The sequence below is a fragment of the Cordyceps militaris genome (assembly GCF_000225605.1).
Source record: "Cordyceps militaris CM01 unplaced genomic scaffold CCM_S00007, whole genome shotgun sequence".
NCBI lineage: Eukaryota > Fungi > Ascomycota > Sordariomycetes > Hypocreales > Cordycipitaceae > Cordyceps > Cordyceps militaris.
In genome coordinates, this window is record NW_006271975.1 from 597,431 (window position 1) to 625,204 (window position 27,774).

General features: G+C 54.0%; 9 protein-coding genes across 9 annotated transcripts in view; 5 read left to right on the forward strand and 4 right to left on the reverse strand.

Annotated features, from left to right (window-relative positions):
• Nucleotides 1–216: 216 nt before the first annotated feature.
• On the reverse strand, nucleotides 217–960 carry CCM_08405 (uncharacterized protein; the record flags this gene model as incomplete). The annotated part of the gene is made up of 2 exons (XM_006673544.1): nucleotides 217–302; nucleotides 870–960. The coding sequence occupies 2 exons, from the start codon at nucleotides 958–960 to the stop codon at nucleotides 217–219; spliced, it is 177 nt and encodes a 58-aa protein (XP_006673607.1).
• Nucleotides 961–1,913: 953 nt separating this feature from the next.
• Nucleotides 1,914–2,087, reverse strand: CCM_08406 (uncharacterized protein; the record flags this gene model as incomplete). The annotated part of the gene is made up of 1 exon (XM_006673545.1): nucleotides 1,914–2,087. One exon carries the CDS (start codon nucleotides 2,085–2,087, stop codon nucleotides 1,914–1,916), a length of 174 nt encoding a protein of 57 aa, XP_006673608.1.
• Nucleotides 2,088–5,099: 3,012 nt separating this feature from the next.
• On the forward strand, nucleotides 5,100–5,615 carry CCM_08407 (uncharacterized protein; the record flags this gene model as incomplete). The annotated part of the gene is made up of 1 exon (XM_006673546.1): nucleotides 5,100–5,615. One exon carries the CDS (start codon nucleotides 5,100–5,102, stop codon nucleotides 5,613–5,615), a length of 516 nt encoding a protein of 171 aa, XP_006673609.1.
• A 2,742-nt stretch (nucleotides 5,616–8,357) lies between these two features.
• Nucleotides 8,358–9,965, forward strand: CCM_08408 (myo-inositol-phosphate synthase, putative; the record flags this gene model as incomplete). The annotated part of the gene is made up of 1 exon (XM_006673547.1): nucleotides 8,358–9,965. The coding sequence occupies one exon, from the start codon at nucleotides 8,358–8,360 to the stop codon at nucleotides 9,963–9,965; it is 1,608 nt and encodes a 535-aa protein (XP_006673610.1).
• A 563-nt stretch (nucleotides 9,966–10,528) lies between these two features.
• CCM_08409 (DNA replication checkpoint mediator) lies at nucleotides 10,529–14,459 on the forward strand (the record flags this gene model as incomplete). The annotated part of the gene is made up of 2 exons (XM_006673548.1): nucleotides 10,529–13,383; nucleotides 13,433–14,459. The coding sequence occupies 2 exons, from the start codon at nucleotides 10,529–10,531 to the stop codon at nucleotides 14,457–14,459; spliced, it is 3,882 nt and encodes a 1,293-aa protein (XP_006673611.1).
• Nucleotides 14,460–14,870: 411 nt separating this feature from the next.
• On the reverse strand, nucleotides 14,871–16,496 carry CCM_08410 (COP9 subunit 3; the record flags this gene model as incomplete). Its single annotated transcript, XM_006673549.1, has 3 exons — nucleotides 14,871–15,986; nucleotides 16,037–16,264; nucleotides 16,335–16,496. The coding sequence occupies 3 exons, from the start codon at nucleotides 16,494–16,496 to the stop codon at nucleotides 14,871–14,873; spliced, it is 1,506 nt and encodes a 501-aa protein (XP_006673612.1).
• Nucleotides 16,497–17,043: 547 nt separating this feature from the next.
• On the reverse strand, nucleotides 17,044–24,270 carry CCM_08411 (chromodomain-helicase-DNA-binding protein 4; the record flags this gene model as incomplete). The annotated part of the gene is made up of 7 exons (XM_006673550.1): nucleotides 17,044–17,550; nucleotides 17,696–18,236; nucleotides 19,008–19,356; nucleotides 19,461–19,587; nucleotides 19,639–22,137; nucleotides 22,216–23,262; nucleotides 23,527–24,270. The coding sequence occupies 7 exons, from the start codon at nucleotides 24,268–24,270 to the stop codon at nucleotides 17,044–17,046; spliced, it is 5,814 nt and encodes a 1,937-aa protein (XP_006673613.1).
• A 623-nt stretch (nucleotides 24,271–24,893) lies between these two features.
• CCM_08412 (RNA methyltransferase, TrmH family) lies at nucleotides 24,894–26,666 on the forward strand (the record flags this gene model as incomplete). Its single annotated transcript, XM_006673551.1, has 1 exon — nucleotides 24,894–26,666. The coding sequence occupies one exon, from the start codon at nucleotides 24,894–24,896 to the stop codon at nucleotides 26,664–26,666; it is 1,773 nt and encodes a 590-aa protein (XP_006673614.1).
• Nucleotides 26,667–27,370: 704 nt separating this feature from the next.
• Nucleotides 27,371–27,774, forward strand: part of CCM_08413 (GPI anchored protein, putative) — a gene marked incomplete at both ends in the record, with an annotated part of 1,394 nt that continues 990 nt past the window's right edge. Inside the window, one exon of the mRNA XM_006673552.1 lies at nucleotides 27,371–27,757. Within this exon, the coding sequence (XP_006673615.1) occupies nucleotides 27,371–27,757 (387 nt within the window). The remainder of the gene's footprint in view (nucleotides 27,758–27,774) is intronic.

Consider the following 27,774-nt stretch of genomic DNA (forward strand, 5'->3'; position numbering starts at 1 on the left):
CTAAAGTGGTAGAGTGCTCAAGGCGAGTTGAAACAAAGGGCGCATCAAACGACAAGCACAAAATCCAAGGGGGAAAAAAAGCCGGCTGTGTGGTATGGGAATGAGGAAAGAAGAGCAAGAATTCGCTGGTTTGAAGAAAAGAGAGTTTTTGGAAACAAGGCCAGTCAGAAGGACAAGTCGTGGTGATGCGAATAGTGGCGGCTGGCCGGGGTAAGCTCAGGCCAGGCCGGTCCCCTGACCCTGAGGCGGGTGGGTTGCTCCAGCGCTCCGCCCGCCCCAGTTGGAGGAGGTTCCTGGTGGTACTGTATCGTATGGTATTCATTCGTGTTCATTTGTACAGTGGTACGGAGTACTTGGATCAGCCTGGTCGATAGTTGCACATGCGTTGTGTGTGCACGGATACAATACAACCACAGTTGTGGTTGCTCTTGTGCTCTAGTTGCCAGTACTAGTTCAAGGTTCAGGCGCTTCTGTGCGGGCGGTGTTTACTAATTCCCAGGAACCTCGGCGCCCTCTGCCAAGTACTGTCTGTACGTACCGAACAAACGGGCTCTTACATACAAACCCAAAATACGAATCACAAGTATTAGTTACTGCCAAGTGAATAGTACTTGCCCGCAGTTGTGCTCTCTGTACAAGCAGTTGCCGTCTACCTATCAATGGTCATGACGTGTCCAGTATAATGTATATATCAACAACTACCTAGTTACTGGTACTACCAACCAATACTGCCAGAGACATTCTCGCTCGCAGTCCCCCTTTCCTCACACGACAGAAGCAAGACAAGAACAACACTTCACGAGCGCAAAACCACCAGCTCCTCGTCTTCAGCTTAAAAAAGGAAATTACACTTGCCTGCAGAGATTAACCGACAGCGCCGCACCCACTGTTTTTCGCAGTAGCGCCGCTGGGCCTTTTCAGTCCGGCCGGTACCTGAAATTGCACGGACATGGCGCGCATAGTGCCAGGTACTAATTTTATCCAGCAATAGCAACAGTTTCCAACTAGTTGATAGTTACTTCGGCTGCCCTTGTTTGGGTTGCCCTTTCCCTCCTCGTGTCGTGTGCCCAACGCCTCGTTGACCTCCTTCTAGCCGAGGGATAACGCCACCACACGGGAGGGGTAACTTGAAAAACGTGTTTGGCAGGCGAAACATTGGTGAAAAGAAGACATTTGTCGGCTCTCTCCCCAATGTACGGATTCGTAGTTATGGGCCTATGCTGTCTAGTTTGAATCATTGTATCAGCATGTTGACCAATGAAGCAGTTACCCCCCTGTCACGACAACCACCCCTCTTCAAATCGCTTCGACTCGGTGCTGGTGCGAACCGAACCGACACTAACTAAAATGCCACTTTAGATGGTTGCAATGCGCGGAACAATGTCTTCATCCGCCCTGATATGGAATGCGCGCTGATCAATCGCAACTAGTTGGTAGTTGCCGAGAAGCTGGAATGCAATACAGCTCATTGCACAGGATACTCGATTCAACAGACAAGAACACGGTGTGGATCGGCCTTTGAATTGATGAGCTAGTCTAGTTATTTTTCTCCCCCCTGGCCCGTTCGTGACCAGGTTCTCATCGACCTGGTTGGATTCGGATAGCCCAGACGCCCAGGCCATCAAAACAGATTTGACCCCTTTGTAGCCAAGAAGCTTGGTCCTGTGATGTCATTGTGGTTGCATTCTTCTATGCCCTAGCGGGATCAAGTACCACAGCAACAGGTAAAGTAATAATGGCTGTCCTGTTGGCTTGTTGATATGAGGAATCGATATACGCAGCCACGTGTTAAGAGTTATTAGTGATATTGGCGCCGCGTTTCAGGATGCTGCAAGGCATTAAGTAAAAGCCCGTCTGTTGTAGGGAGTAGAACTCCATCCTTTGGACGTACCTTTTGATGGATACTAAGTTAATTACCTTGCTTCTCGGTCTTGTGCCCAGCAGCCAGCCAACCAGCGGTCCCGATCCAACCGAATTCGAGGCCCCTGTTCCGCCGACTTCAGGGGAGGAACCCGCCCGTAACAGGTGTTAATAGGTAGGTACATATCTACAGCTCGATAATCTCGCTCCATCGTCTCATCCTTCATGAATATAAGCATTTCAAGAAGGGCTCAAAGATCGAAAGCACGCCATTTCACTTTATTCCTTACTGGAATTCGATATGCTTCTTACTATTCCACATACCAGGATCGTCAAGTATCGGGCTGCCCTTTTTGCACAAAGCCGTGGCCCCTGTCGCAATATCACTCTTTCTCACAGCGACAATAATAAATAATGACCAGGCAAGCTCCCCATGGTGCAAATTACAAGATCGCGGTGTGTTGCCAGCCCCCAGGCCGCGCAAGCACTCTCGTGACGCAGGCTATTAGTAGAGCACTGCAAAGTCGAGATGTGTACAAAGTATCCGTACGCCCTCTCAACGCATCGCTTTCACACTTGCAACACCTGTCTATCCTCTTCTTGTCACAGTTGATCGTCATCTCGAATTTCCCCACACTTTGTCTGGTATTGCTGTCCGGATACAAATGCGTCAAGTTGTCGGGGTGCACAGACAAGCGCCGCGCCGATTTTGTGCCCTCACCGACTGCAGGCAACAGGCAGAGCCTCATGGTTGCTTTTTCCCCCTGCTTGCATGATTGATCTGCTGCGATTACACAAACGCCGGTGAGTGGGCTGCATGTGATTGCAGCTGCGTGCAGAACCCCGAAGATTCTCGCGAACCTTGTCACTGCACTCTCGCTTGGGATACATCATAGTTATTTACCAGTAACTAGTGACAGCTTTATTGGCCTCGAGGCCTAGAATCTGGGCGTGTCCATTTCCGGTATCTCAGGCGTCATATCGCGATTATTGTAATTATGGTGCCCTGCTAGCGCCCGCTCTACCCATGCAGCACATTTCGGTGCACAAGGCGCTTAATTGTCCATGCCTGTCGATTCCTTGTCCGACTTTCAACCCTGTCTTCTACAACGGAAAGACTTTATCTCTTAACTAGTTATTGGCGCTACATACCTTGAAAATGAGGGCCCGTTTCCGATCTTTTCTCTTCTTTTTTTTTTTGGCTAGGCGTTTTAGGAGCTGAAGCAAGCAGGGGGTCTTACCCAACAGACTTCGATTATTGATCTCTGGCTTTCTTTGATAAAGAGCATCGTTGGCAACAAGCCAGCATATGAGAACCTGATCAAGAATCGATTCATTCGCAACCCTGTAGGGTGAAACTGGCGTGTTACGAAGCTGCTACAGAGTCACTCATCGGCAACGCCGTTTGTCCTGCGACCTGCGCATGAGGACTCCATCCGTTTCGCAAACATTTTGAAGAAACACGAGTGACTTTGTTGAATCACATGGCCGTTAAATTGTGACCTATATTAGGCTGCAATCGGACTTGGAAGTGTCCTGACGTCACAAGTTGTTGACACGAAACGCCGGTATCATGATACGCCGGAGCAGCGGTCAGCGGGCCACGGCGGTTAGCAACTGAGCCTCTACAGGTGGCCTCTACGAGTCGTGGTTTAATGGATTTAGTACTGGGGGGTATTCACATTAGTAGTAGCTTTAGGCATGATGGTAAAGTTCTCTGGATTGTAATGAATGTCAGTACTGGACCGTAGCGTTGGAAGCCGTGTGAGAAGCAACCTCGGCGCCTACCATGGGTTGCCTCTGTAAGCGACGGAGAAAATATTGCACACTCCCCAAGAAGAATTATCGGACAAATACGATAGCGCTTCGGATAACCTGCTACCGGTCTCCATGTCATCACAAGTGACAGGCAGCACTGTCAGTTATGAGTGCCGGGTAGCTGCCACTCCAGCAATCTGCAGCAAGGATGAAACGCCCTCCACGTTTCTTCGACACGCACACGAGACATGTACGGCAAATCAGGTTCATGCAGGCTAAAGAGCCGCTACCCCATCATCTGTAACATATTCTCCATCTTTTTTCCACTGTCGCGTGACGACATTGTCTCGACACAATTCCTCCGCCGACGAGTGTGCCGGTCGCCAAGCCCCGGCGAGATCCACCACACCGGCCGGCGCAGCAACCCGGAGGCCCGTACATTTGTCCCGCATCTCGGAGCCAGGTCCGAATAGACGGCAACGAAGTGCCTGCAATGCACGACCCACGTGTACCACGCTGCGGTTTTTGCGCCACAGCCAATGACGGCTGAACTATTCTTGTCCCTGGGGCTGCTCAGCCACGCCAAGCCGCGTTGACAGGAACCCGCAGGCCGGGGCCCCCTCCGCGACGGCCCACGGCGAGCCAGATCGAAACCTAACGCGACTGGTGTAATTGATAGTTGGACGCTGTTGAAATCTAATTACAGACTGGAGACTGGTGGCTGCACTCACACAGGTTGCTTACGCGTCCCGATCGCTCCATTTGGGGTGCCAGGTCAAGGGTGTGCAGTGACGTTCTATATTGGCACGGCTGAACGATCCCGATACTGCCGTCTTTTGACAGATCCAAAGCCAATAGGCTGACTCGGGCCGTAGATGCGAATGCCAAGACTGGCAGGGCCCCAATAGGACGCCCACTCCCATTTTGACACGCCGCCACGAAGACAACAGTTGGTTTGTTCAAGCTACGCACTCACAGCCGTACGTGGGAGAAGGAGATGTACTGTGGTGCGCAGCTACCGGTTTGGGCACGTGGTAGTCTTCCTATTGTTGTCAAGAGGCAGAAATGAGGCCCACGAAGGATGGCTGGCATAGCGCCAGGGAATGTCGTAGCACAGGTATGCGAAGGTCCGGCAACGGGGCTATTCGTGCTCTAACAACGAAGCAGATTTATTTCAAAATATCGTACGATTGCATGAAAAGGCCACGAAAGGGATCAACAGGGCGCACTGAGTCCGGTCGATGGCTGGGCTTCAAAGGTCGAGCCCAACGTCCGAGAATGCTTGCGCATGTCTTAAACAGCGACATTCTGCCTCCTCGGAATCCCGATAAATGCCATTATCGGTGCAAAAACACACTTGTATGAGGAGATGCAAAGGCAACCATACATGGAGTAGTACATGCGGTTCTGCCGCCGCCACTCTCTCTCCGTCGAAGGCCGGCGGAAACCAAGTTCGACAAGACTCAAGAGGCTCACACGCCATGAAAGTCTCTTGCGGCGGCGTGCCAGGGGGGATCCAATCACGTATGCGTCTCTTGTGGCGTTTTATCCGACATTCGACGGACGGGGCGAGGGCCCATTCACCAAAGGAGCTAGACGTTCAAGGCCACGCAAGCCGGGCCGGGGACCATATAGTCACAAACCTTCGGCCATTGCGCTTGCTTTCTACTTTTTCCATCTTTCACACAACTTTACATTCATACAACTATTCTTTACCGACCTGTCCCGTCAATCGAGATGCTTGTCAAGACGTCGACGGTGCTCTGCGCGCTCACCGTCGTGGCATACGGCGCGCCGAACCAGCTGCCCATCGACAAGCACCGCCACTCGGCGTCGATCGGGATCCCATTACTATCCGCTGCGGCACAGGTTCCAACACGGAAGCGTGCCCGGCGCGCTACAAGTGCACGGCGCCGCCCAACTGCGAGCGATACTTTCAGGGCGTCTACTACGAGGGCTGCATCGGCACCTGCGTCCCCGACATGCCGCCCATCTAAACCGCCAGTCGATGGATGGGCGAAAAAAAGAACAACAAAATCTTGCTTTTCTGAACCTGCGGCGTCAAAGGAAAAAAAAAACATGATTACAATTTCCCCTCTTCGGTCAGACGACTGACTGACTCGCTATCGACGACATCGGCAATCAACCTTGCAAGATAGAGTTTGACGCGTCAGACTAATGAAGGCCGGATGTGGGCGGGCGCGTAACCCCCCCACATCCCGATAACATGGGGATCGAACGAGACAGAGGTTTTGCTTGCGTTTATTTACTGAAATTAATTAGCTTTGTATTTCTATTTGATATTTTTACTGGGTTTCGGGGGACTCGATGGCCTGGTGGCGAGCCAGCCGGCAGACATGGCATTGCGTTTTTTATCAAGATACCACAATTATATACCACTATACACTGTACGGGAATAAACACATGAAATCACTCTCTCTTCAATTAAAGGAAGTAACTGACGGATTTCTATATCAATATCGGGCTGCATCGAGTGATGCTTCATCGTGAGCTAGCATCTACCAAGCCAAGACGGAGGCTACATTGACAATACGAGCTGTCAGGCGGCAACTGGGTCGGGAATGCAGATAGACGAATCGGGGAAAAGTACAATAAGCGATCCGTTGGTTGAGGTGAGCTATGTATGTACGAATTGTGTGGTACGGAGTGTAGTATGGATAACTAGTATGGCGCAGCACTGTGGGGGACAAAATGCCTGCCGAGGTATCTTGGGGGCGGGTTGCCGTAGCTAAAAATGGCATCCCGCAACATGCTTCCGCATACGACCACGGGATGACGTTGGTTTTATAACCTGCAGCTAGGTTCAATTTGCCAAGTTCATTGGCCGCAGGCATTCTTAATAGAATTGCTGTAAAATTGACAAGATGTCGGCTGATTCAGTTTCAAAGCGGCGCCCTGGTGACGCGGCCCTTATTTCTGCGGCGCCAGCGATGGCCTAGATAGGCTAGGTTCGGGGAATACAGCGCGGCTCTCATCCTCGGCACATCAATCATTCAATTGAGTGGCTTTGAATAATTCGTCAGTTAGGATGAAGCTGAATCGACAGTGCGGGTGTGAAGTTGACAAGAGCGGTAAGTGGAGGACTAGAGGCACTAAGATGGCCGTGATCGCAAGCGTCGTTGGCAGAGGAAGAAAATAACACCCGAGGCACAATGATAGCAACTATTTGGAGTCGAGGGCTAGGGTAACTAAGGGTAGCAGCCTCTTTTGAAAATGACCATTGGGCACGCGACGAATATGAAGAAATCTCCGCATAAAAACAAGTGTCGGCCCACCTTGGTGACCTGCTGTGTGGGATGTGGCAGCAAGCTGAGCCGAGCCGAGCTGTTGATGATTGCTATGAAAAAGAAAGGCGCATGTTGGTAGCTTTGATCCTCTCGTGACAGCCGGACCGACATTTGAAGTGTTGGGGCGGCGATGCTGGAAAATACGGGGGGGTCGTGTGCCCTAATATGGTCTCCGTACATCGGAAGAGTTGAGAAGATGCAGGGGAAAAGGGGACGAGGCAAGATGCGCGGTTCATGGGGGCGGCCACCTGGCGGACTACAGATGCTTTCATTTGCGGTTTTCTACAAGTGGTGTTCCGGGACAGTTAACTACCTCCAGGTACCTAGTAATAATAGGTACCCTTCCATTTGATGGCGCAGAGTAAAGTTTGAACCTTGGTTTTGAGAATTCTTTGGTTTAGCTATGGCGCATTTCATATTTTTCTCTTTCCATTTTCCGTCAATAATATGTAGTAAACATCGGTCACGACACAACAGGCGGCCTCTTGCCGCTCCCAATCTTCTCAATAGGGGAACAGCAAGCATGACCTCGCCCGCAGCCTGCCAATGTCTGGGCTGTGCGTGCTCACTGCTCACTCACCGCTTGACCGCCTCTGCTGGACACTTTCACATTTGCATCAATGGCGCTGATAGCGCATTCGACGGCATCTGCTCAAACCACTAACAACCTCTAAATGCTGCTCGACGTGGGGCACCTGCGAGGGGTTCTGCCCGCCACGGCCGGGACAGGCACCAAGGGTTCGACCTCTCTTGTTAGCGAGATACCTCGCTTCTGTCTGCAAACTGTCCCAGCTCCCCGCACAAAGTACCCCACTAGCGAGGTACCGCCCTCGCACTCCGCCGCCCATCAGATGGTTCCAATGCAGCCAAGTGCCGCCCACCAAAAAGGTTGAGCCCCTCCAAAAGTCCATGTGCCTGTGGCCTGTTGCCGTCATTTAATTTGTATATTTACCCAGCCCGAGCTTCCCGCCCCGTTCCCTCCCGACTTCTCTTCTTCCTCACCCAACTACCAAAACACAATCAATCTCTAAGCTATCGTCTCTTTTGAGCACACTACAACCCAACCACCAACCAAATCCAGTCTCGTCGTCCATTGCCTGTCGCCAGACTTGTCTCCGTTTCAATCCACCTTAAAAAACACACCCAAATCTTCTGATCGAGGCATCTATTTGCTCGGTCCCTAAAGTCGCCAAGACGTTTTCCAACCTCCTCAACTCGTGAGTAAACTCCCTCACAATGCACATTTCTCCAGAAAGGCCATCGCTAACCCCCCTCCAGGGTTCACCACCCGTTCGCAGGAGCCCGTTGCTCAGCCGACACTGGAGGAGCATCGGACTCGATCGAAACCCAATAACTCGATCACTTCCAATCCAAGAAGCCCGCACAACACTCTCAATTCTGTCTATTCCACCTCAGCCCAACTAGTCAACCATGGCTCCTCACGCGGAATCTAACAACGGCTCCTCGAACGGGTCGGTGAACGCTCCCGGCATCCCTGCCAGCGTTGCTCCCACCTTCAAGGTCAACTCTCCCAATGTCGCCTACACTGACACGGAGATTCGATCCAAATACACTTATCGAACCACCAGCGTCGAAACGGACGCCAGCGGAAACTTTGTCGCAACTCCCAAGGAGACTCCTTATGAGTTCAAGGTCCAGCGCAAGGTCCCCAAGATCGGCATGATGCTGGTCGGCTGGGGCGGCAACAACGGCAGCACCGTCACCGCTGGCATTCTCGCCAACCGCCGTAGCCTCAGCTGGGAAACCAAGGAAGGCCCTCGCCAGTCCAACTACTATGGCTCCGTCGTCATGGGCTCGACCCTCAAGCTCGGCACCGACGCCAAGACCAGCAAGGAGATCAACATCCCCTTCCACAACATTCTTCCCATGGTCCACCCCAACGACATGACCATTGGCGGCTGGGACATTAGCAAGATGAACCTTGCCGATGCCATGGACCGCGCTCAGGTTCTCGAGCCCACCCTCAAGGCCCAGGTCAAGAAGGAAATGGTCGACATGGTTCCTCTGCCTTCCGTCTACTACCCCGACTTCATTGCCGCCAACCAGGAGGACCGTGCCGACAACGTCCTCGAGGGCAGCAAGGCCTGCATGGCTCACGTCCAGCAGATCCAGACCGACATTCGTCAGTTCAAGGAGAAGAACGCCCTTGACAAGGTCATTGTCATGTGGACCGCCAACACTGAGCGCTACGCCGACCTGGTCCCTGGCGTCAACGACACTGCCGACAACCTGCTCAAGGCTATCGAGCAGGGACACGAGGAGATTTCTCCTTCTACCATCTTCGCTGTCGCCTGTATCCTCGAGGGTACTCCCTTCATCAACGGCTCTCCCCAGAACACGTTTGTTCCTGGCGCCATTGAGCTCGCCGACAAGCACAACGCCTTCATTGGCGGTGATGACTTCAAGTCTGGCCAGACCAAGATGAAGTCGGCTCTCGTCGACTTCCTCATCAATGCTGGTATCAAGCTTACCTCGATTGCCAGCTACAACCACCTCGGCAACAACGACGGCAAGAATCTGAGCTCTCAGAAGCAGTTCCGCTCCAAGGAGATTTCCAAGTCCAACGTTGTCGACGACATGGTCGAGGCCAACTCTGTTCTCTACAAGCCGGGTGAGCACCCCGACCACTGCGTTGTCATTAAGTACATGCCTGCCGTGGCCGACAACAAGCGTGCCCTCGACGAGTACTATGCGGAGATCTTCATGGGTGGTCACCAAACCATTTCCCTCTTCAACATTTGCGAGGACTCTCTCCTCGCCGCACCTCTCATCATTGATCTCGTCCTCATTACCGAGATGATGACGCGCATCCAGTGGAAGTCTGCCGAAGGCGACTTTAAGCATTTCCACAGCGTGCTGAGTGTCCTCAGCTACATGCTCAAGGCTCCCCTGACCCCGCCTGGCACCCCTGTCGTCAACTCTCTTGCCAAGCAACGCGCTGCTTTGACCAACATTTTCCGTGCCTGCATTGGTCTCGAGCCCGAGTCTGACATGACGCTCGAGCACAAGCTGTTCTAGGTCAAACTTGCGTCTTTTGTAGAGTCTGCGTCGTGCTATCGCTGCTGTTAATATCAGCCACTGCTGAATGATGAAATCAACCAAAAAAAAAAGTGAAAATGGGAAACCGAAAAAATAGATTGGTAGAGTATTAGAAGAAGCCCGGATCTTGGCTGCACTGTCAATAAAATACTTCTGCTATGCATTTTTGTTACTTGTGATTGCTGTTGAACGTGTATTTAATCGATATCAATTGAATAAGTAATATCGGACGGAAATAATCCTTGGAGGCAGACCAGGAAAGTGTTTTACGCGGATGCTCCACCAGCGATGCGTCGGCGCGTGCCAGATGGGGGCGGTTGGTGTCACACACACCGCGTCGCGCGTCACTACAATTAAGCCACACCCGTACCTCGTACCTCTCAAGCTACCTTCTTCCATACTTTCCCCAATCGCAATCATTTCTTTATCCAACACAGCACTAAGGCTTCTTTTTTACTATTCTATCTTTGTTGTTTGCCGCTGCCCCGACCTTACTGCAGCTACTCTATTCTTTGCATCACTCACACAACCCTCGACGCGCCATGTCCGCGCCGTCCTCTCCCGCGTCTTCGCGTGGAGGCTCGCCAGCTCCGATGCTAACGCCTCGCTCAAAAATCAGAGCTCTCCTCGCCACCGTCGACAGCAGTGACGAAGATGGTGGCGCTCCTACACAATTACAAAAGGCTGCCCGGCCCTCGGTCCGGTCCGCCCTGACACAGCTCGACGACGACGACGAGAGCGAGTCCGATGTCGAGGTCCGCCCCCGAGGCAGACTCGCGGCCCGTATGCAGACCGATGGCACATCCCCCAACGAAAAGAGGCCAGAAAACGCGCGCGAACGCGTAAAAAAAATGATGGAACGCGAGGCGGGTCAGCAAGAGACACAAGAGGAGGAAGACGGCGACGAGCTGCCCGTAGTTTCTCGCCGTCTGCAGCGTCGTCAGGCTCGCGAAACCACACCAGAACAAGAGCCCGCCCAATCAACTAGACGAAACCCTTCTAGCCCTGGTCTCTTTGTCTCGTCACCAGTCGGTCCCTCCCCATCCCGCAGCGTGCACCACAACGACCCTGATTCCGACAGCGACGATTTACCCACCCTCAAGTCGGACCGGTTCAGGATCCTCGTCGAGAAGAAGCGTGAGGAGCGCCTGGCCCGCGAAGCCAAGGAGGAAGCCGAGCGAGCCGAGCGCCGCGCGCGTCAGGAGAAGCTGTCCTCGGAACTCGACGCACTCGACTCCAATGACGACGACGTTTCCGACATTGGTGATGATGAGGGCGGCCATGCGTTGACGCAAAGGCTGGCCCGACCATCCCGCAAGGCCAGCAAAAAGGCCATCGATGAGATGAACCGCGAGACGCAGCGCATGGCTCGAAGCATGCAGCTGGCCCACGAGGCCAAGACGCGAAAGAAGATCACGAAGAGCGCCCTATTTGAGAGGTTCAACTTCCGACTGAACGGCCTGACGGCCGAGCCTGTCGCTCAACCTGCCAGCTCCAGCCGCCCTACTACGCCTCAATCCGATGTCGAAATGGCAGATCCCGAAACGCCGCCCAGCTCACCCCCGTCGGCCAACAAGACCGTTGTGGCTCCCATCAGCGCCCCCCAAGTTGAGGCAGATAGTGATGATGATATGCCCACCTTGGACCAAATTTCGAGCTCCGCCTCTGCTCAAGCTGTCGATAAGGGCAAAGGCAAAGCTATCGACGTCCCTGAAAACCTGCTATCTGAGACGGAGAAGGCGAAGAAGCGTTTTCGCGTGCGCCTTCCTAATCTTATCAAGACACTTGCTGCCGGCTCTGATGATGAACTTGAGATTACCGCCACAGTTCAAGACAAGGTCAAGGCTGTCTTTGACAATGTTCCCATCAAGGCTGCTCAGGAGTCGCGCTCATTGCAAGTGCTTCGTGCTCTTGCGCTTGTGCAATCCCCAGACAGAAATCAGAGCCGTGGAAGAAAACAGGTTGCGGGAATGACACACAACCAACTCCAAGCCTCTCTTCAACAAAAGGCAAGAGAACAGGCCAAGCTTGAGCGAAACCGTCGACTGGATCTTCTCAAGTCCAAAGGTGTTGTCATCCAAACTATGGAGGAGCGTGAGAAGCAAATGGAAGAGGTGGAGGATATTGTGGGCAAGGCTCGTGCGGAGGTCCAGCGCCTCATGGAGAAAGAGCGCGCAGCCGCCAAAAAGGAGCAGAAGGAGAACACCACCGCTGATCCTCTTGCCTGGGACGACAGTGACGATGAGTATGAGGCTTCCGAAAAGGCAGAGGAAGTGGAAGAAGCTATTGAGCTCTCCGGATCGGAAGACGAGGAGGGTGATGATGCTGATGATGAGAGTGACGCGGCCAACCCCATGTTCGATGATGAAGCTGAGGACTCTGACGGCCAGGAAGAAGCCGAGGCGAACGATGACGAGGATCTGGATGAGGCTGCGGTGCTGACCCGTCGTGGACGTGCCAGAAATGCTGCTGTAGTGCTCTCGGACGACGACGGTGAAGTTGAGATCAAGGCCACACCCAAGCCAGTCAGGTCAACCAACCAGATTTCACCTGCTACGGTAAACAACTACTCCCCCGCCGCGCCTGGCTCTGTTCTGCGATCTGCCAAGAAGACTTTTATCCCCGGTCTGCCCGTCGAGGGACCAGCTGGTCTTGGTCTGACCCAAATCTTTGCCGGCACCATGGACGACAGCCAGATGGGCACCGCCAACGGTCCTACTCAGTCGATGATGCCCGACTTTGACCAGTTCCCCGACTCCAACTTGTCGGCAACCATGGATCCGCCCGATGACAACATCATTATGGATTCGCAGCGTCCCGAGACGCAGCGTACTACTCAGGGAATCTACCTCGACATGTCTCAGTCGCAGATGCACGGTCTTGACAGTCTCATGCGGGACTACCTGGATGAGTCGCAGATTGAACTTTCCCAGGATGGTGGCTTCCAATCACATACGCCCCTGAAGGAGCGCTTTGTTGAGCCGCCATTCTCCACTGTAGCTACCGACATTGCTGGCACCATGGACGAAGATCCCCAAGCCTCGCCACTGTTGCGCCGAGGCAAGCTTCGCTGCAAGGCCGATGTTGAAAAGGCTCTCGAGCCTACCCAACCCATCTCAACTGAAACCCCCCTCACTGCCCAAGATGCCTTTGCCAAGCTCAATCAACAGGCTAGGCGAAAGGAAAAGCGGCGCCTCACGGATGCCTTCAACGCCAAAACCAGCAAGGCCAAGGGAATGGTTGAGCAGGAAGCGATGGAGTCCGATGACGAGTACGCTGGCCTTGGTGGCGTCGACGCTGAAGATTCTGATAATGAGTCGACCGCTTCCGTGCAGGAAATGATTGACGACGCCACGGCAAACGATGTCGACGACAGCAAGCTGGCTGCTTTCTATGCGTAAGTTACTTGGGACTACGCAAGTTGCACGAAAACTAACAAATTATAGTGACCGAGCTCGTGCCGAGGATGAGCAGCAGGTTGAGAAATTATTCAAGGACATTACCACGGGTATGCTGCGCCGTAAGCGCGGCGCCGACTATGACCTGTCCGACTCTGACGACGATGGGGAGGCGCGCCGACGCATGAAGCGCCGCCAGTTTGCCAAGATGCAAAAGGCGCTCTACTCAGACGAGCGTGTCAAGAAGATGGCCGAGAACCCCGGTAATATGGCTTTCCTGCGCACCATGGAGGACCAAGGCAGCGATGACGAGATGGACATTCTCGAGATTATGGAGTCGCCTTCCCAGCGCGACTCATCACAATCTCCTGCTCCCGAATCACAGAAGGCTGCGCCGCAGACGATCCCCGACAGCCAACCGCTCGCTCGTCAGGCGCTCGCCACCGCCACCGCCGCCGACAGCAGCGAGAATAATCGCGCGCCCGCCCACATGCGCAGGACCAAGACGGCGAGGAAGCCCTCCAACATTGGCGAGGTCCGCGAGACGCTGTCCAACCTGCTCGAAGAGCCCGACGCCTCGTTGATACCAGCAACCGAGGCCGGCTCCGACAGCGAGGACGAAGCCAGTGCACCGCGCAGCAGCGACAAGGAGAACCGCGCCCCGCGACGCACACCCGCCAGCATCATTGACCGCATCACCCTCAAGAGAGGCAACTCGCACGCGTCCAGCAGCACCGGCCGCGTTGCGTTTACCTCGGTCGCCTCGGCGTCCAGCGCCAGCTTCAAGGTGCCGGCGCTGCTGCGCCGCGCCACGACCAACTCGTCCATTCTGTCGACGGGCGGCGGCAGCGCGGCGAGCAGCAGCAGCCGCGGAAGCGCCGGCTTCGGCGATGAAAATATCAAAAAGACGGCCGGCAAGCGCAGTGGCGTCAGCAGCCGCGCCGTGCCCGGCACCAGCGAGTGCCACACGCGCATTCAGGAGAAGGAGCGCCGCCGCGAGGAGAAGAAGATGAAGGGCGCGGAGAAGAGACTCGGAGTGGTGGGAGGATTACTGGGCCGCGGGTCATTTGCATGATTGTATTTACTAGGTTATATTTGTATATTTTCTTTTTGGCGTTGATGGGCATGGCGGCACATTAGGCACGGCTGGCGTTTTGGCATACGAAATCAGGATGTACGGGGCGTTGCAAGGTATTATCATCATTTGCGAAAGCGAAACATAATTCGAATTTTGTCATACATGTGCTTTTATTCTGCGTGTTGGTAGTGTATATACTAAAGTAGGCAAATTCAAGTAACTGGAAGCCACGAATCAACAGCATCAACAGATGGCTGGCATTCTCATGCTGGCAAAAGCTGTTTGAGTGAAGGGTGTAGAGAACAAGGTAAACTGCAGAGAATTCAAAAGCATTGATGAGCGCTCATCAAGGAAGAATATCATTATCGTATATCGTTATGCAACTACTCTACTCCCAACGTCACCAGTCTAACCATGCGCCATGATGCCCGTCATCAAGTCCTCGTCTTCAATCTGGCTGTCAAATCCAACACCGGCATCCGGGCCCTCCTTATCAGACCTTCGTTGTTCTAGCACCACGTGCTTGACATACTCCTTCTTTTCGCTCAACCGGTCGTTGACCTCCTTGTACTGATTGTTGAGCGCGGTGATGCGGGCGAAGGCGGTCGCGATGTCGCGTGCAAAGTCTTGCTCCGTGAGTACAGGGCCAGGGCCGCCGAAATGGAGAAAGCCCCCGTCCTCGCTGTGGTTCACGTCCAAGGTGCCCTGGAGCATGCCCGAGGCGAGCATGCCCTGGATGAGCGAGATGACGCGCGCGTTCGTCGCGAGCGGCTCTCCGGTTTCGGCGCTGCAGGTTAATTTTCGGACTTGGGCAATGGACACTTCGGTAAAGATTTTGCGCAGATTGATAATCTGCCATTTTTGGTAGGCGGACAAGACTTCGGCCACTAAACTTGTAGTGCCGTCATCTTGCCATAGTTTGACGTTCTTGTCTGTATACTCCTTGAAATCATGTGCTTTTGGTGAGGTGAACAGGCTGGCCAGTTCCTTGTACTCGGCGCCGAGGGGGTTGTAGGTGGCCACGGCCGCGGAGGCCGTGTAAGAAGGCAGTGTAGGCACTCTGCCAGTTTTCAAAAGCCCAACTAGTACCCATCTCTTGTAGCATTCCACCATAATCCTACTCATGCCACGGTCTTTGACAGGATGTGTGACAACTTGTTCTAGAGCGGTGAAGGCCTTGTCCCAGTCTCGACGGCTAGAGTACGCAATAGATCTGAAAAAGTTGTACTCCAGCACGTGGGCACCCCGAAAACTGTCTGTGAGACCGGTCGTTATGGAAATGTATGCTGCAGGGCCGAGACCGGGGTCAGAAAGCGGTCGTGAATCTCGGGCCTCTCGTGCTTCCCTGTGAGACGAGACGATCGGATAGCCAGTGATTTCCTTGTCCAGAACTTCGAGCGCCGGTTCCAAGATATTCGATTCGACAGCGAGCTTGGCGAGGAGTAAATGTGTAGATGTGAATAAGCTCCCGGTCGGGTCGAGGCGGAGGATGGCGGCAACGAGCAGCTCGACAGACACAGCTGGCTATGTTCAACGTTAGAGGGCAGCCAACCTACGCTTGCGAGTCAACGTACTGGGAAAAATGCCCCAGAGGCAACGGCCTCTAGCAAGTATCGGAATGTAGTGCCAACGTAGCGTACTTGCACAGGGTCGAAGCTCGTCAAGAAGGGCACAATCCTCTCGGCCAGCGTTAACTTGTCCGTCACCGTTAACTTGTCGAGGTTACTCCATCCTATGCCAGAGCATATAATCATGTCTATGAGGTACAGGTACCCGATTGAGTTTTTGGATGGGTCGATGACCTAAAGTGTCGAGGCGAACGTTAGCCGGTTGCCTTGTGTTAGCAAACGAAGGGGACGAGAGAGCGTTTACCTCAAATGCTCGCCGTGGGTCTTCGAGAAGCGCCGCCTTGGACGCCTGGGGGATCGTATTGGTATTAGCAATATATCCTCTGATCTCGGCGTCGCGTCTCTTGGCGCTTTCGTTGGGGCCCGGGTCAGCCAGGCTGTTGAGCGTTGCGAGAGCCTCGTCCATGCTGGCGGATTGTTCTTGTTCTGGTAAAGAGGGCGAGCTGCCCGCGAATCAATGTGGGCTCGCGGCAAAGGCCTATCAAGATTCGAAACGGATACAATGGAGATAATTCTCGAAATACAATCGTCTTGTCGGATGTTGAAGAATCACAGTTGTTGTGTTTGTTTGGCGGGGGTCGCGAGATCCAATGAAGGTGGCCGATGTTGAACCGGAGCTTACCTCTAGGCAACTGTTAGTTACCTTGATACCTACCTCTTACCTACCTGCGCCCCGCCGGTGCTAAACGCTTGATGGTACTTGTACCGCACATCACACAAGTTGATCACCAAAGAATTAACTGGAAAATGTGTAAAGACATATATTCAAAGCGCCAAATTCCAAAAATTACTATACAATTAGTCTAATTTGTCCCGTTCCCAATGTGTATCCCTGTCATTTGTGCCTCTTGGGCTTTAGTAGTCACCAAACTGTCGTTTCCTGGGTAGTACCATGTCTCTGAATCAAACTTCGTCTCCAAATATCCGAACGAATGAACCCCGTCCGTGTTTTCCTAATAAGCACGCCTGGGCCCTCGCACAAACGGAACGATGCCATTTTGCATCCATTGGGAGCCCGAAGTCCTCCAATTGGTCGGTCCCGGCGCAAGGCCGGCTTGCGCGTACACCGAGTCTCTATTCGCTGGCAGGCTGCTGCGCTGCAGCTCAAAGGTGGTCACTGGCTGATGGCGGCGACCGCGCGCTGCTTCCTGACTGCCTAGAAGTGGCGTCGCAGACCCCAAGCGCGTTGCGGGTGAGGATGACGACGGCTGCGGTGGCGGTGGCGCGTCCAGGGCTCGACGGAGCGAGTTTTGCTCTTCCATACGCTTCTTCCACCATGCGGGAAATCCGTGGAAGAGGCCGAGAGAGCGTTGCGTGGCTTCGTCCTGGGGCATCTCGTGCTTGAACTTGCATCCCTGCTGGGTGAAAGCACAGACGCCTTCATGAATCCACTTGTCGCAATATACCTTGACCTTTCTGTTCAATTTGGGACTCGTCGCAACGATGCAATCGATTTGTTTCTGTAATTGATACTGTTAGTAAGCAGTTTCTTGAGGCATATGAATGATGCGCAGCTACGGTACCTGAAGGTTGTCTGCCAATGGCGATGACTGTTCAAGTATTATTAGCTGCTGATATCTAGTCGTTGCAAGGAGGACGGCTCACCTTTGGAGCGGAAAGTTGACGGTATTCCCTTGATTTCTGGAGATGTAGCTTTTCGATCGGCTCAAGGATCACCATGCCGTCGTGCTCCTCTTCTCGTGATGGGATTCCCTTCATCGGAGGCAGCATGTCTGCCGGTATTAACCGCGTAAACTGCCCATCACCACGATCGATATAGTAACTGTACGCGTTCGACACATTTCCTTCAAACGCGTAATTCGTGAATCCGGTACCCGCGGGCAGTGGCTCAAAGTTGGAACCCACGCTCGTTTGCGACGACGGCGACGACGTGTGCTGGCTGGCCGTCGTCGTCGAGCTGCCGCCCACGCCATCCAAGTGCATGCTGCCACGCGAGCTCAGTGACGCAGTATCCACCGGCGAACTCTGCGACGAGTGCTGCACATGCCAGATTCTATTCATGATGTGACCGTCGTGTGGTTGTTCCTTGTACTGCGGCAGGAAAGCAGAGGTCGTGAATGTTGATGCTTGGTCAGGCAGCGTCGATGCAGACGGGGCGTTGTAAAACGCCATGTTCGTCAGCGGTCTCGTGACAAGAGGGAAGAGGCGGCGATGAACAAGTCGAATGAAGATGCGTTTGATGCAATTTTAAATACGGTGCCTAAAAAAGGGCTGGATCTTGGGACGGCGGTTTGAGCTGGTCTTTGCGTTGGGTGCCTTTCCGCTCGCCCTGGCCCGAGAGCTGGCAGAGCGTGACACAAGACCGTCCAGGCGCCCGCAAGGTGATGTTATATAGGAAACGCTAGGGAAAGAAGAGAAAAAAAATTGCTTGTGTAGCGGTCGCGGAAGACGAGGTGCGGAGAGAAAAATAAAAGGGAAATGTCAGATTCTACATCGAGGAGTCACCGTATGACAAGACATGCAGGTTCACTGGGCACTTGACATGGACAAGGCTCGCCACACGCATGGCTGCCTGGGCTACTGCCTGGCTGGCTGCAGGCGGACCACCGTGAGGCAAACGCCAGGCCGGGTAATGTGAATCATCAAGGAAGGGTTATGGTGGTTAGATCATTTCTATGGGCTATACTGAAGCAGAGTCTATAGTCCTCATAAGTTAGCCAAATCGCGTAAGCAAGGGCTGCTGTCTCGTCGTCAATCATCCACCTGCAGCCTCAGCAGCTATTCCCGCCCAGCTATGCATGTAGTGGCAAGACATTCATTTGGCAAAAGCAATCATCTATAGGCGAGCTTTCGGTGTGCAGCAGACACCTCCCGCAGCTTTTCATGCAAGGCATACAGCCGTATTAGCTTCACTGATCGTTGCTCCTCGTTCCGGACCACTTCATCAATCGCCAACCTGATCTCCACCTCTGATCCCAGGCGGGATACGTAGGCCCAAAACTCATTCGGTACCAGTGTCGGCGGCGAAGGCGCCGCCGCCATTCTAGTCACTCGCTTGATTACGCTGGGGGCGTGGCCAATCCGCTCGTGCCGATGGTCTGCTTGACCACGGGCGGCGTTTGTGCCTCCTGGGATCTTACCGTCTGGTTGGGCCCCGACGACGCCGGGCGGGACTCGGGCGCGTTTTTCTTTGATTGGCCCTTGCCGTGAGGGGATCGCCGTGATTTGGATACGTTCGCCTTGGGCGGGGCGCTGGGTCGTGTTTGTTTGCTCTCTGAGCTCGCGCTGGCCGGCGTCTTTTTCTTCTGCACGGGGGTACGATTAACTTCTCTTCCCTTGGTCGTAATTTTCTTGGTTGGGGTCGGTGAGGGAGTTGGTAGCTGTGCCGCGTTTCTTCGACGGGGTTTACCTTTTGTAAGCTCGCGTTCATCTTCAGAGTCGGTGGAGCTGTTGCCGCCGGAAAACTCGTCGCTATCGCTAGAGGCCCCTTCCTCTCCCTTTCGGGCCTCAGCCTTTGATGTTGTGTAGTCGATTTTCTGGTCCGAGTTAGTCGTTCAACTCCATTACAACCTAACGATAAAACATACCGTGCGTCGCCGTCCACCGCGGCCCAGGACTTCACGGTTAGCTTCTGCCTTGCGACGAGCCTCCTCTTCTCTCTGCGCAATGATCTTGTCCCATATACCTGAGTTGAGAGGCACGGGGGCTTCAGCTTCGGCTTCGGCTGTTGGTAAGCTGTCGAATCCAACCTTGTCCGAGTCCCAGACGCGGGCATAGGCAAATGGAGTCTCTCCAGAAGGGTTCTCTTCCACATTGGCCTGCTCCATTTGTGATCTGTCGAGCAGGCTATCCACCATTGCGGATGTATACTCAATCTTGGTCTTTTGGTAGTCGTCATTGAACAAAGCAGCGGCACCGTGTTTGAGGATAGACTCGAGGTCCGTGCCTTCTAGCTCGTCGTCGTCCATGCTCTCGATGAGAGCATGGTCCAGGGCCATTTTGCCCCTGCCAACTTGGACAATTCGCTCTTCGACCGAGTCTTTGGTCATGAATTGGAAGCATAGAACTTTGTTTTTCTGTCCGATTCGATGGGCCCGAGAGAGAGCTTGCAAATCCTGGTGCGGATTGAAGTCCGGGTCCATGATGATGACAGTATCGGCAGTTGCCAAGTTGATGCCAACGCCGCCGGCGCGTGTGGAGAGCAAAAAGGCAAATAGGGGCGAGTCTGGTTCGTTGAAAGCGTCGATTCGCTTTTGTTTTTCGAGACTAGACATACCGCCGTCAAGTCTTTTGTATGCGCAGCCAATACCGACCAGGAAATCCTCTATGATATCGAGCTGCTGTAAAAATTGGCTAAATATGAGGACTCGATGTCCGCGCTCTTTCAGCTTCGGTAGCATGATTTCAAGAAGCAGAAGCTTTGCGGAAGCCTCAATGAGATTGCGAAACATGACAGACGGGTCATGGTGTCTCTCCTCAATGTTCTCAGAGTACATAAAGGGGTGGCAGAGACATTTGCGCAGCTGCATGAGAATATTATTGAGACTGCCTCGGTCGGTCTTCCTCCTCATCTTGCTGTCCGCAAAGATGGCCCTGATGAGCTCGGGGTTCTTGGACATGATACTCTTTGACAGCTTTTCCTGCACAACCGTCATGGTTACTGGTACGATGATCTGCGCCATTGGTGGAAGAAACTTGAGCACGCCGGCCTTGGTACGTCGAAGGAAATATGGTCTGATTTTCTCATGTAGTAGGGGTAAAGTCTCCTTGTCCAGGACCTCAAACTCCGCATCAAGTTTCGCGGCATCTTGTGTCGTATCAATGAACTGGACCAGATTGAATAACTCGCGTTTGTTGTTTTGCAGTGGTGTGCCAGTGAGCAGCAGGCGGAAAGGTATCTTCATGCTACGCAAGGCTTGGTAGAGAAGATTCTGGTCATTCTTGAGACGTTGGCCTTCGTCCACGACTAGACCAGCCCATTTAACAGACCTGAATTGCGAAGAAGTTCGAGGGTCCTGGGCTGAATCATACGACATGATGACGACGTGTGCGCGCATGCTGCCTCCATTCTCAGGAAAGAGCTCATAACGGTACGTGAGCTCTTGAGACTCTTTACCTCCGTGATAGGCAACAACTCTTAGGTCTGGAGCCCATTGCCTGAACTCCCGCCGCCAGTTGGGACAAGTGGCGTTAGGAACAACAATAAGGAATGGCCAGCACTGGCACGAACTGTTAGCATGCTCAATGTTCAGGGAGGGAGAATAGCATACCTTGGGGCTATCCTGCACCAAGCTTGTCACCATACCAACAACCTGCACCGTTTTTCCGAGACCCATTTCGTCGGCCAGAACAACACTGCGACTATGGTGATAATTTCCGAGCAGCCAGTTAAGACCTTCTATTTGGTAGCCCATCAATTTACCGCGGCGTATACCTTTTGGCTGAGCGTCTAGCTTTGCAAACTCTTCATCCTTGAACTCTTCGACACGTTTTCGGATGACTGCTTGCGGTTCCTGCTCGAAATACTTTCCATTAACATATTCACCGTACGCTTCAAGAAAGGCGGGGTAAAGAGCACTCTTGTCCGGCGTCGGAGGTGTATCCCATACGACGTCCTCGTAACCGAGGCCCTGGAATTTGACGAATATGCGACGAACGTGCGACAGGTTATTCAGCATTGCTTCTTTGGAGCGATGACTTGGTGCATTTGAGTCCATCTTGGCCACAAGAATGATGTCCGGGGCCAAAAACTCTTCGGGGATGGCCTCTTTGTCAGTCATCTTCAGCAGACCTTGTTCCATATCACGTTTGGCAAACGCTTTTCGCGATAGAGCCGCAGCGACACCAAAAACCCAAGCGCCGGGAAGCCAGGTACAATGGGCATATGACTTGGTCTCCCATTTGATGAGATATTCCTTGTCGTCGTCCGAGATATCTTGCGATAAAGGAGGTCGCTGTCCCTTGGCAGGCGAATAGGGCGTAGTTGGTCGCCATGCGACAAGACGATGGATCTTGTGTGTTGTGCCTAGACATTCTGAACAGCGCCATTTCTTAGCATAGCTGCCAACGTCTGATTGAATGCCTTCCTGCGACGGTACGTGATTAGAATGCCAGCCTCTGTGACATGTCTGACACCGAAAAAGAACATTTTCAGTGTTGTTGACCAGTTCAGGCGCCACAGGCGTCACTGGGTCAACTCCATCGTTCTCCTCGCGCAGTTTCTCTTCTTGACGGGCGGTGCGTTTCGGGCCGAATGCTGAGCATGACAGTCCTGGACTTTTGCATAGCTGGCACATGTCGTGTTTCGGAGCCATTGGGTCCCTGGTGGTGTAGATTCCGATGCAGAATTTGCATTGTAAGACAAACGAGTCTTTGTCGACCTTGGTAACCAGGTGCTCTCTAGCGCTGCGAAGGCCAATACAGGCTTTGTGGTATGTGAGGCTACAGCCTTGGCAGTAAATAAGTTGGCCTCGTAGCTTAGAACCAGCGCAAAGATGACATCTCTGCATATGGGCGAGAGCGAAGGGGGATTCGGGTTCAACGGGCTGAAAGATTTCCTTGACTGAAACAATCTTGGGCGCGCCAGGCTCCTTCACGACGGCGATTGATTCGAAGTCATCGTCAGAGTCATAATCATCGTTTATGCCCGCCGTATTCTTCGTTGCTCGCGAGGATCTCCTGAGCGGTTCAAATTCGATGTCGGAGCCTCCACGAGACGGTCTTGTACGGCTGGGAAGAGACCTCTTTGTGCGCCCTCGAGTAGGGCGTCTACCCCTCTTCGGTGGTGCCAAGTCAGAGATGATAGGCATAAAATCACCATCACTGACGTTATCCGGAGCTTCGAGGGTAGATTCAGGGCCATAGGATGGGTTGCTCGCACGGGGGCGTAATGATCTGGCAGGAGGAGATGATCGGCGGCCTTCCTCGTCTAACTGCCCTGGCTCTGGACGCCGAGTTACAACGATTCTTGGTTTTTGTGATGCTCGCCGAGAGGAGCGCCGAGTAAATTTCTTTACTGACTGGTCACTCTCTTCTCCATCCAGCTCCATAGCATCAGATTGGAAATCCTCTTGTCCAGACTCAAAATCGGAGTCCAAATTGTGATCTCCATGCTTGCGCTTTCTGGAGTGTTCCGCCATGTTGGAGCTATCGAAAAACTCGTCCAAGGCAAATTGACCGTTTCTGAATTCAAGGAGATGATCGTGTGTTATCTTGGATTTGTTAGATGACTGTGCGGAGGGGAGAAATGGAAACACGAAACAAGATGGTTTTAGTAGAGAAGATGTAGCGGTATTGAGCAAAGGGGAAACCGTGTGCATAGGTTGAAGTTGCGATGTGCAAAGAGGAGAATAGCTTTCCTCCGCTGAGTCGCCAGCAGGTGAGAGTTATGTGAAGAAGGGCGGCAGGGAGCCTGGGCAGCGGTGTGAAGACAGCGTGCTGCCAAGGTGCATCAAATGTGATTGAAATAAACTTACAGTTTCAACGCGTCCATCAGTAAACTCGACATGGTAGGCGTCAGCGTCCTCAACCTGGCCGCGAATATGCTCCACTACTTCCGACAGAACGACAGAGTAGTCCTCGAGTGAAGATTCGGGTAGAGTAGCTAGTTGTATCTCGATTTTGACGGCATCTGCCGGAAACTCGGCATCAATGTCAAGAGTATCTTGCGAAGCGTCTGATTCGCCACCAGCCGTCTCATCCTCGTGGTCCACGCGTTGGATAGCCTCTGGTAGCAAACTGTCATCAACGGTCATATCTGAAGAAACGCTGCCGTTGGCTTTCGCAGGGAAATAGCGGTCAGATTCCCATGATTGGGTAAGTTCTGGGACAGCGTCTGGCATTGGGTCATCAGTACAGCTTGCAATCTGCTCAAGCTGAGCGCTTCCAGCCTTCACCTCCTTCACCTCAGTTCCTTGTTCGTTAAACAAGCCATCTTCGCCATTGTATAGGTTGTCGTCTCCCCTGGCGCCATTGGTATCGGCAGCAATGTGCTCTGTCTGCACCTTCCCGGCCTCGATTAGGGCATGTTGCTCTTCAGCGTGGTTTTCAGCATTTCCCGCGACAATAGCTTCTTCGGAATCCTCATGAAAAACGCCATCGATACCCATATCCGTCAAGACAGCGCCCTCTGTGTCAACGCGGTCTAAGCCATCACGCGTCAGCCAGTCAAAGCTGTCGATGGAGCCATCCAGACCATCCAAGTCCCCTAGATTGTTCATTGCTGCATATTATGGTTCGACGAATTCATGTCCAATATCATCGGTCTAAGACAATCAGCAAACAGATGAAGCAAGTGAACTGCAATGATGAATAGACGTGAGGCCAGGTTGAAGTGCTTCACGTCGCGCTCCACTTATTAGGTAGTGAAGGGCCAAGGGGCCTTGTCGTAGCTTTTCGTGGCTGCCATTGGTTTGGTGGTGTTTTTTATTATGCCACCACCCGTGGTACATGGGACGTGGGACCGCTCCACTATGAAGACAAAAACAGTAATTTTCTTCTGACCGCCTAATGTTACCCCTGTGCTGGACGCGGCAGAAAATACACTTAGTAGAAAAGTTTCCATGTCGCAAGTCTGCGACTGAAATTGTGCTTACTATATAGTACTAATGAACTGCTGGTACTGAGAAACTGGTCGCATTATGCAATGAATCGCCTTTTCTGTAGCGGTTATTCCGCTCCCATTCAACAGGCCCTACGGCGCACGGCGCAACTTGCTGTGTCCGCTCCTGTGCTTGCCGCTCGACACGCCAGTCTCTCAGCCATCCACCGAGGCCTGCGCCGGTCCGAAAGAGTACAGTATGGTTCTGCCCGACCGCAGGAGGGCTCGTCTCTTGACAACAGTATGAGAGCAAGCAGACAAGAGGACGGCGGCCGAGGTGGCCGAGGCGAAAGGACCGCACGTGCAAATACCGGTGCTGCCTCTCCTCGCCGGGCTGAGAGAATACAATATGGCTCTGTCCGGCCGCGGGACGAGTCCTCTCTCGAGAATAGTATGAGAGCAAACAGGCGAGACGATAGCGGCCGAAGCGGCCGAAGCGGCCGAAGCGAAAGAACCGCACGCGCAGTTGCTGGGGCTGCCTCTCCTCGCCAACAGGCCAAGCTGCGCAAGAAGCTCACACGCAAGGAGCATGAGCGGCAAAAGGAGCAGGAAGAGGAGCCGAGCAGACAGACGCGCCGAAAACGGTTCCTGAACCCCGAAAAGGAGTTTGGGAAAACCAGCCTGGTCTACCAGCTCAAGCACGGCACTCTCAAGAACGAGGTGCCCATCGACAGTCTCCCGCAGCCTGTGCGAGCACGACCACGGGACGGCTTTGGCGCCGAGGGAGCAACCCCTCGAAACGACTCTCGAGACGCGGACAGGCAGACACAACGACAAGGATGGGATAGGCGAGCGTCTGGCCCAGGTCGGCCTCGCGACGGTGATGGGTCATCGCCGCGACAAGCGTGGGACAGACCAGTGTCTACTCGTAACCAAGGCCGTGACAGCCGACCACAGGAGCAGCGATCAAGCAGAGACTATCGCGACAAACGGCCCGATGCCGCCAACGACTCGGCCGAATACTCCAGCGCCGCTCGCAAGATGATGCCCCTGGCGATCAAGTACACCACAGCCGCCTCGCAGTTTCTCTATGGACGATCGGTGGTCCAGGCGGCATTGGAGCAGTCCCGACGAACCCTATACAACCTCTACGTCTACGGCGGAGAGAACCGCGTCGACTCCTTTGCCAACCAGTCCATGATTCGGCTGGCCAAGACCCGGGGCATTCCCGTCACAGTCGTGCCCAACGACCAGCAGCGCCTCATGGACAAGATGAGCGTGGGACGGCCGCACAACGGCTTCGTGCTGGAGACGTCGCCCCTCCCGCAGATTCCCGTGACGGCGCTGGGCAGGCTCGAGGAGGCCGGGTCCGCCCCCGACGGGGCCGCCGGCTTCCACATCACGCGCGGCCACCAGACGCGCGAGGAGGAAGGCATCAACGGCACCGCCACCTTTATCCGGCGACCAAGCGGCACCCGCACGCCCAACCCCCTCGTGCTGCTCCTCCACGAGATCCTGGACCCGGGCAACCTCGGCGCGCTGCTGCGCACGGCCAGCTACCTCGGCGTCGACGCCGTCGGCATCACCCAGCGCGGCTCGTCGGCGCTGACGCCCGTGGTGCTCAAGTCGGCCGCGGGTGCCGTCGAGGAAATCACCCTCTTCTCGGTGGACGCGCCCGCCGCCTTTCTGGAGGCGTCGCGGTGCGCCGGGTGGGCGGCGTACGCGGCCGTCGCGCCGCCCGAGGCCAAGCTCGCGCGCATGCACGGCGCCAAGTTTGTGTCGACCGACGACGTCGAGCGGCGCAGCCCGCTGCTCGACAAGCCCTGCATCCTCGTCCTCGGCAACGAAGGCTACGGCCTGCCGCGCCAGATCAAGGTCGCGGCCGACTACGAGCTGTCCATTCCGCGCGTCGTCGAGGACAGCTGCATCGATAGCTTGAATGTGAGCGTGGCCGGCGCGCTGCTGACGCATGCGTTCATCAAGGGCGCGCTGCCGAAGAAGTCGGCGAGCCCGTTTGACAGCATGGCGGTGGCGCGGAAAGAGAACCAGGAGGGCAAGGAGGACGCGCTGTTCTGAGCGTTATGTATATCATTGTACTATCACTGTACTATCAATCATGTACCATTACATATATAGAATCGCATATTTATCCATCTCGAAGAAGGACATAATTCAGAAAGACTCTAAAAAGAAGCATGGTTTGGGTGTGCAGCAACGGCCGCCAACGGGTCCAAACGGTTTCTCCACTGTATTACCAGCACTCTGTACCTAACTAGCAGTCTAGGTAGGTACCTAGACAAAGTTCCAGGACAATGACAGCAGCCACACCACCATAAACAGACTTCAAGTTAAGGGGGAATTTCTTTTCACCCATGTTCCATTTCTTCAATTCGAACTCCGCATGATTTCCAACGCTTCCCTGCCGCCATCATAAGATGGACAATTTATTCGGGCCGTGCTTATGGTGGGGAACGCTAAAATCACCCCAGCCACCAGCATTTATCGGCTGGATGCCCAAAAGTTGGACAGAAGCTCTTGTGTCGCCCAGGTTTGTTGCCTTTTTTTTTCTTTTTGTTACATAGCCTGTATTTATTCTTAACGACGTATTTTTGAAATCGTATCAGAAATTCATTTAAACTGCAGTACTGTGAGCTGGGTTCGCTGTACTTTACCACTCTCGCGCAGGCGCAGGCGCAAACACAAATCTACACCGACTGGGACTCGCAAATCGCCAACGACACGAGGGAAAGGAGGAGCGCAACACGACGCAGCTCGACACCATGCTTCTCCTACCCGCCTCGCTGCTCTCTCTCGTCTTGCAGGTCTCGTCCTCCGCCGCGGAGCGCTCGCCCACCGCCATCCGCAAGGTCGCGCCCGATGCCAACGAGAAGATCCTTCCCGAGCACCTCGCCTTTGCGTCGCTGCCATTCCACGACGCCTCCCTCGACGCGCGGGACTTCCTCGACGCGCAAGACGTCCGCATACCCCAGCCGCGGCCGTACCGCCCCGCATACGCCGGTCATGTGGACTCTGAGACGGAGCGCAACGTCCTACGGCGCGGCGCGCACGCCCTCGCGCTGCTCAACCGCCGCGCCGCGGCCTGCCCCAGCGGCATGGGCGGGTGCGACAGCATCGGGCAGCCCAACAAGTGCTGCCAGGACGGCACCGTGTGCACGCGCGTCGA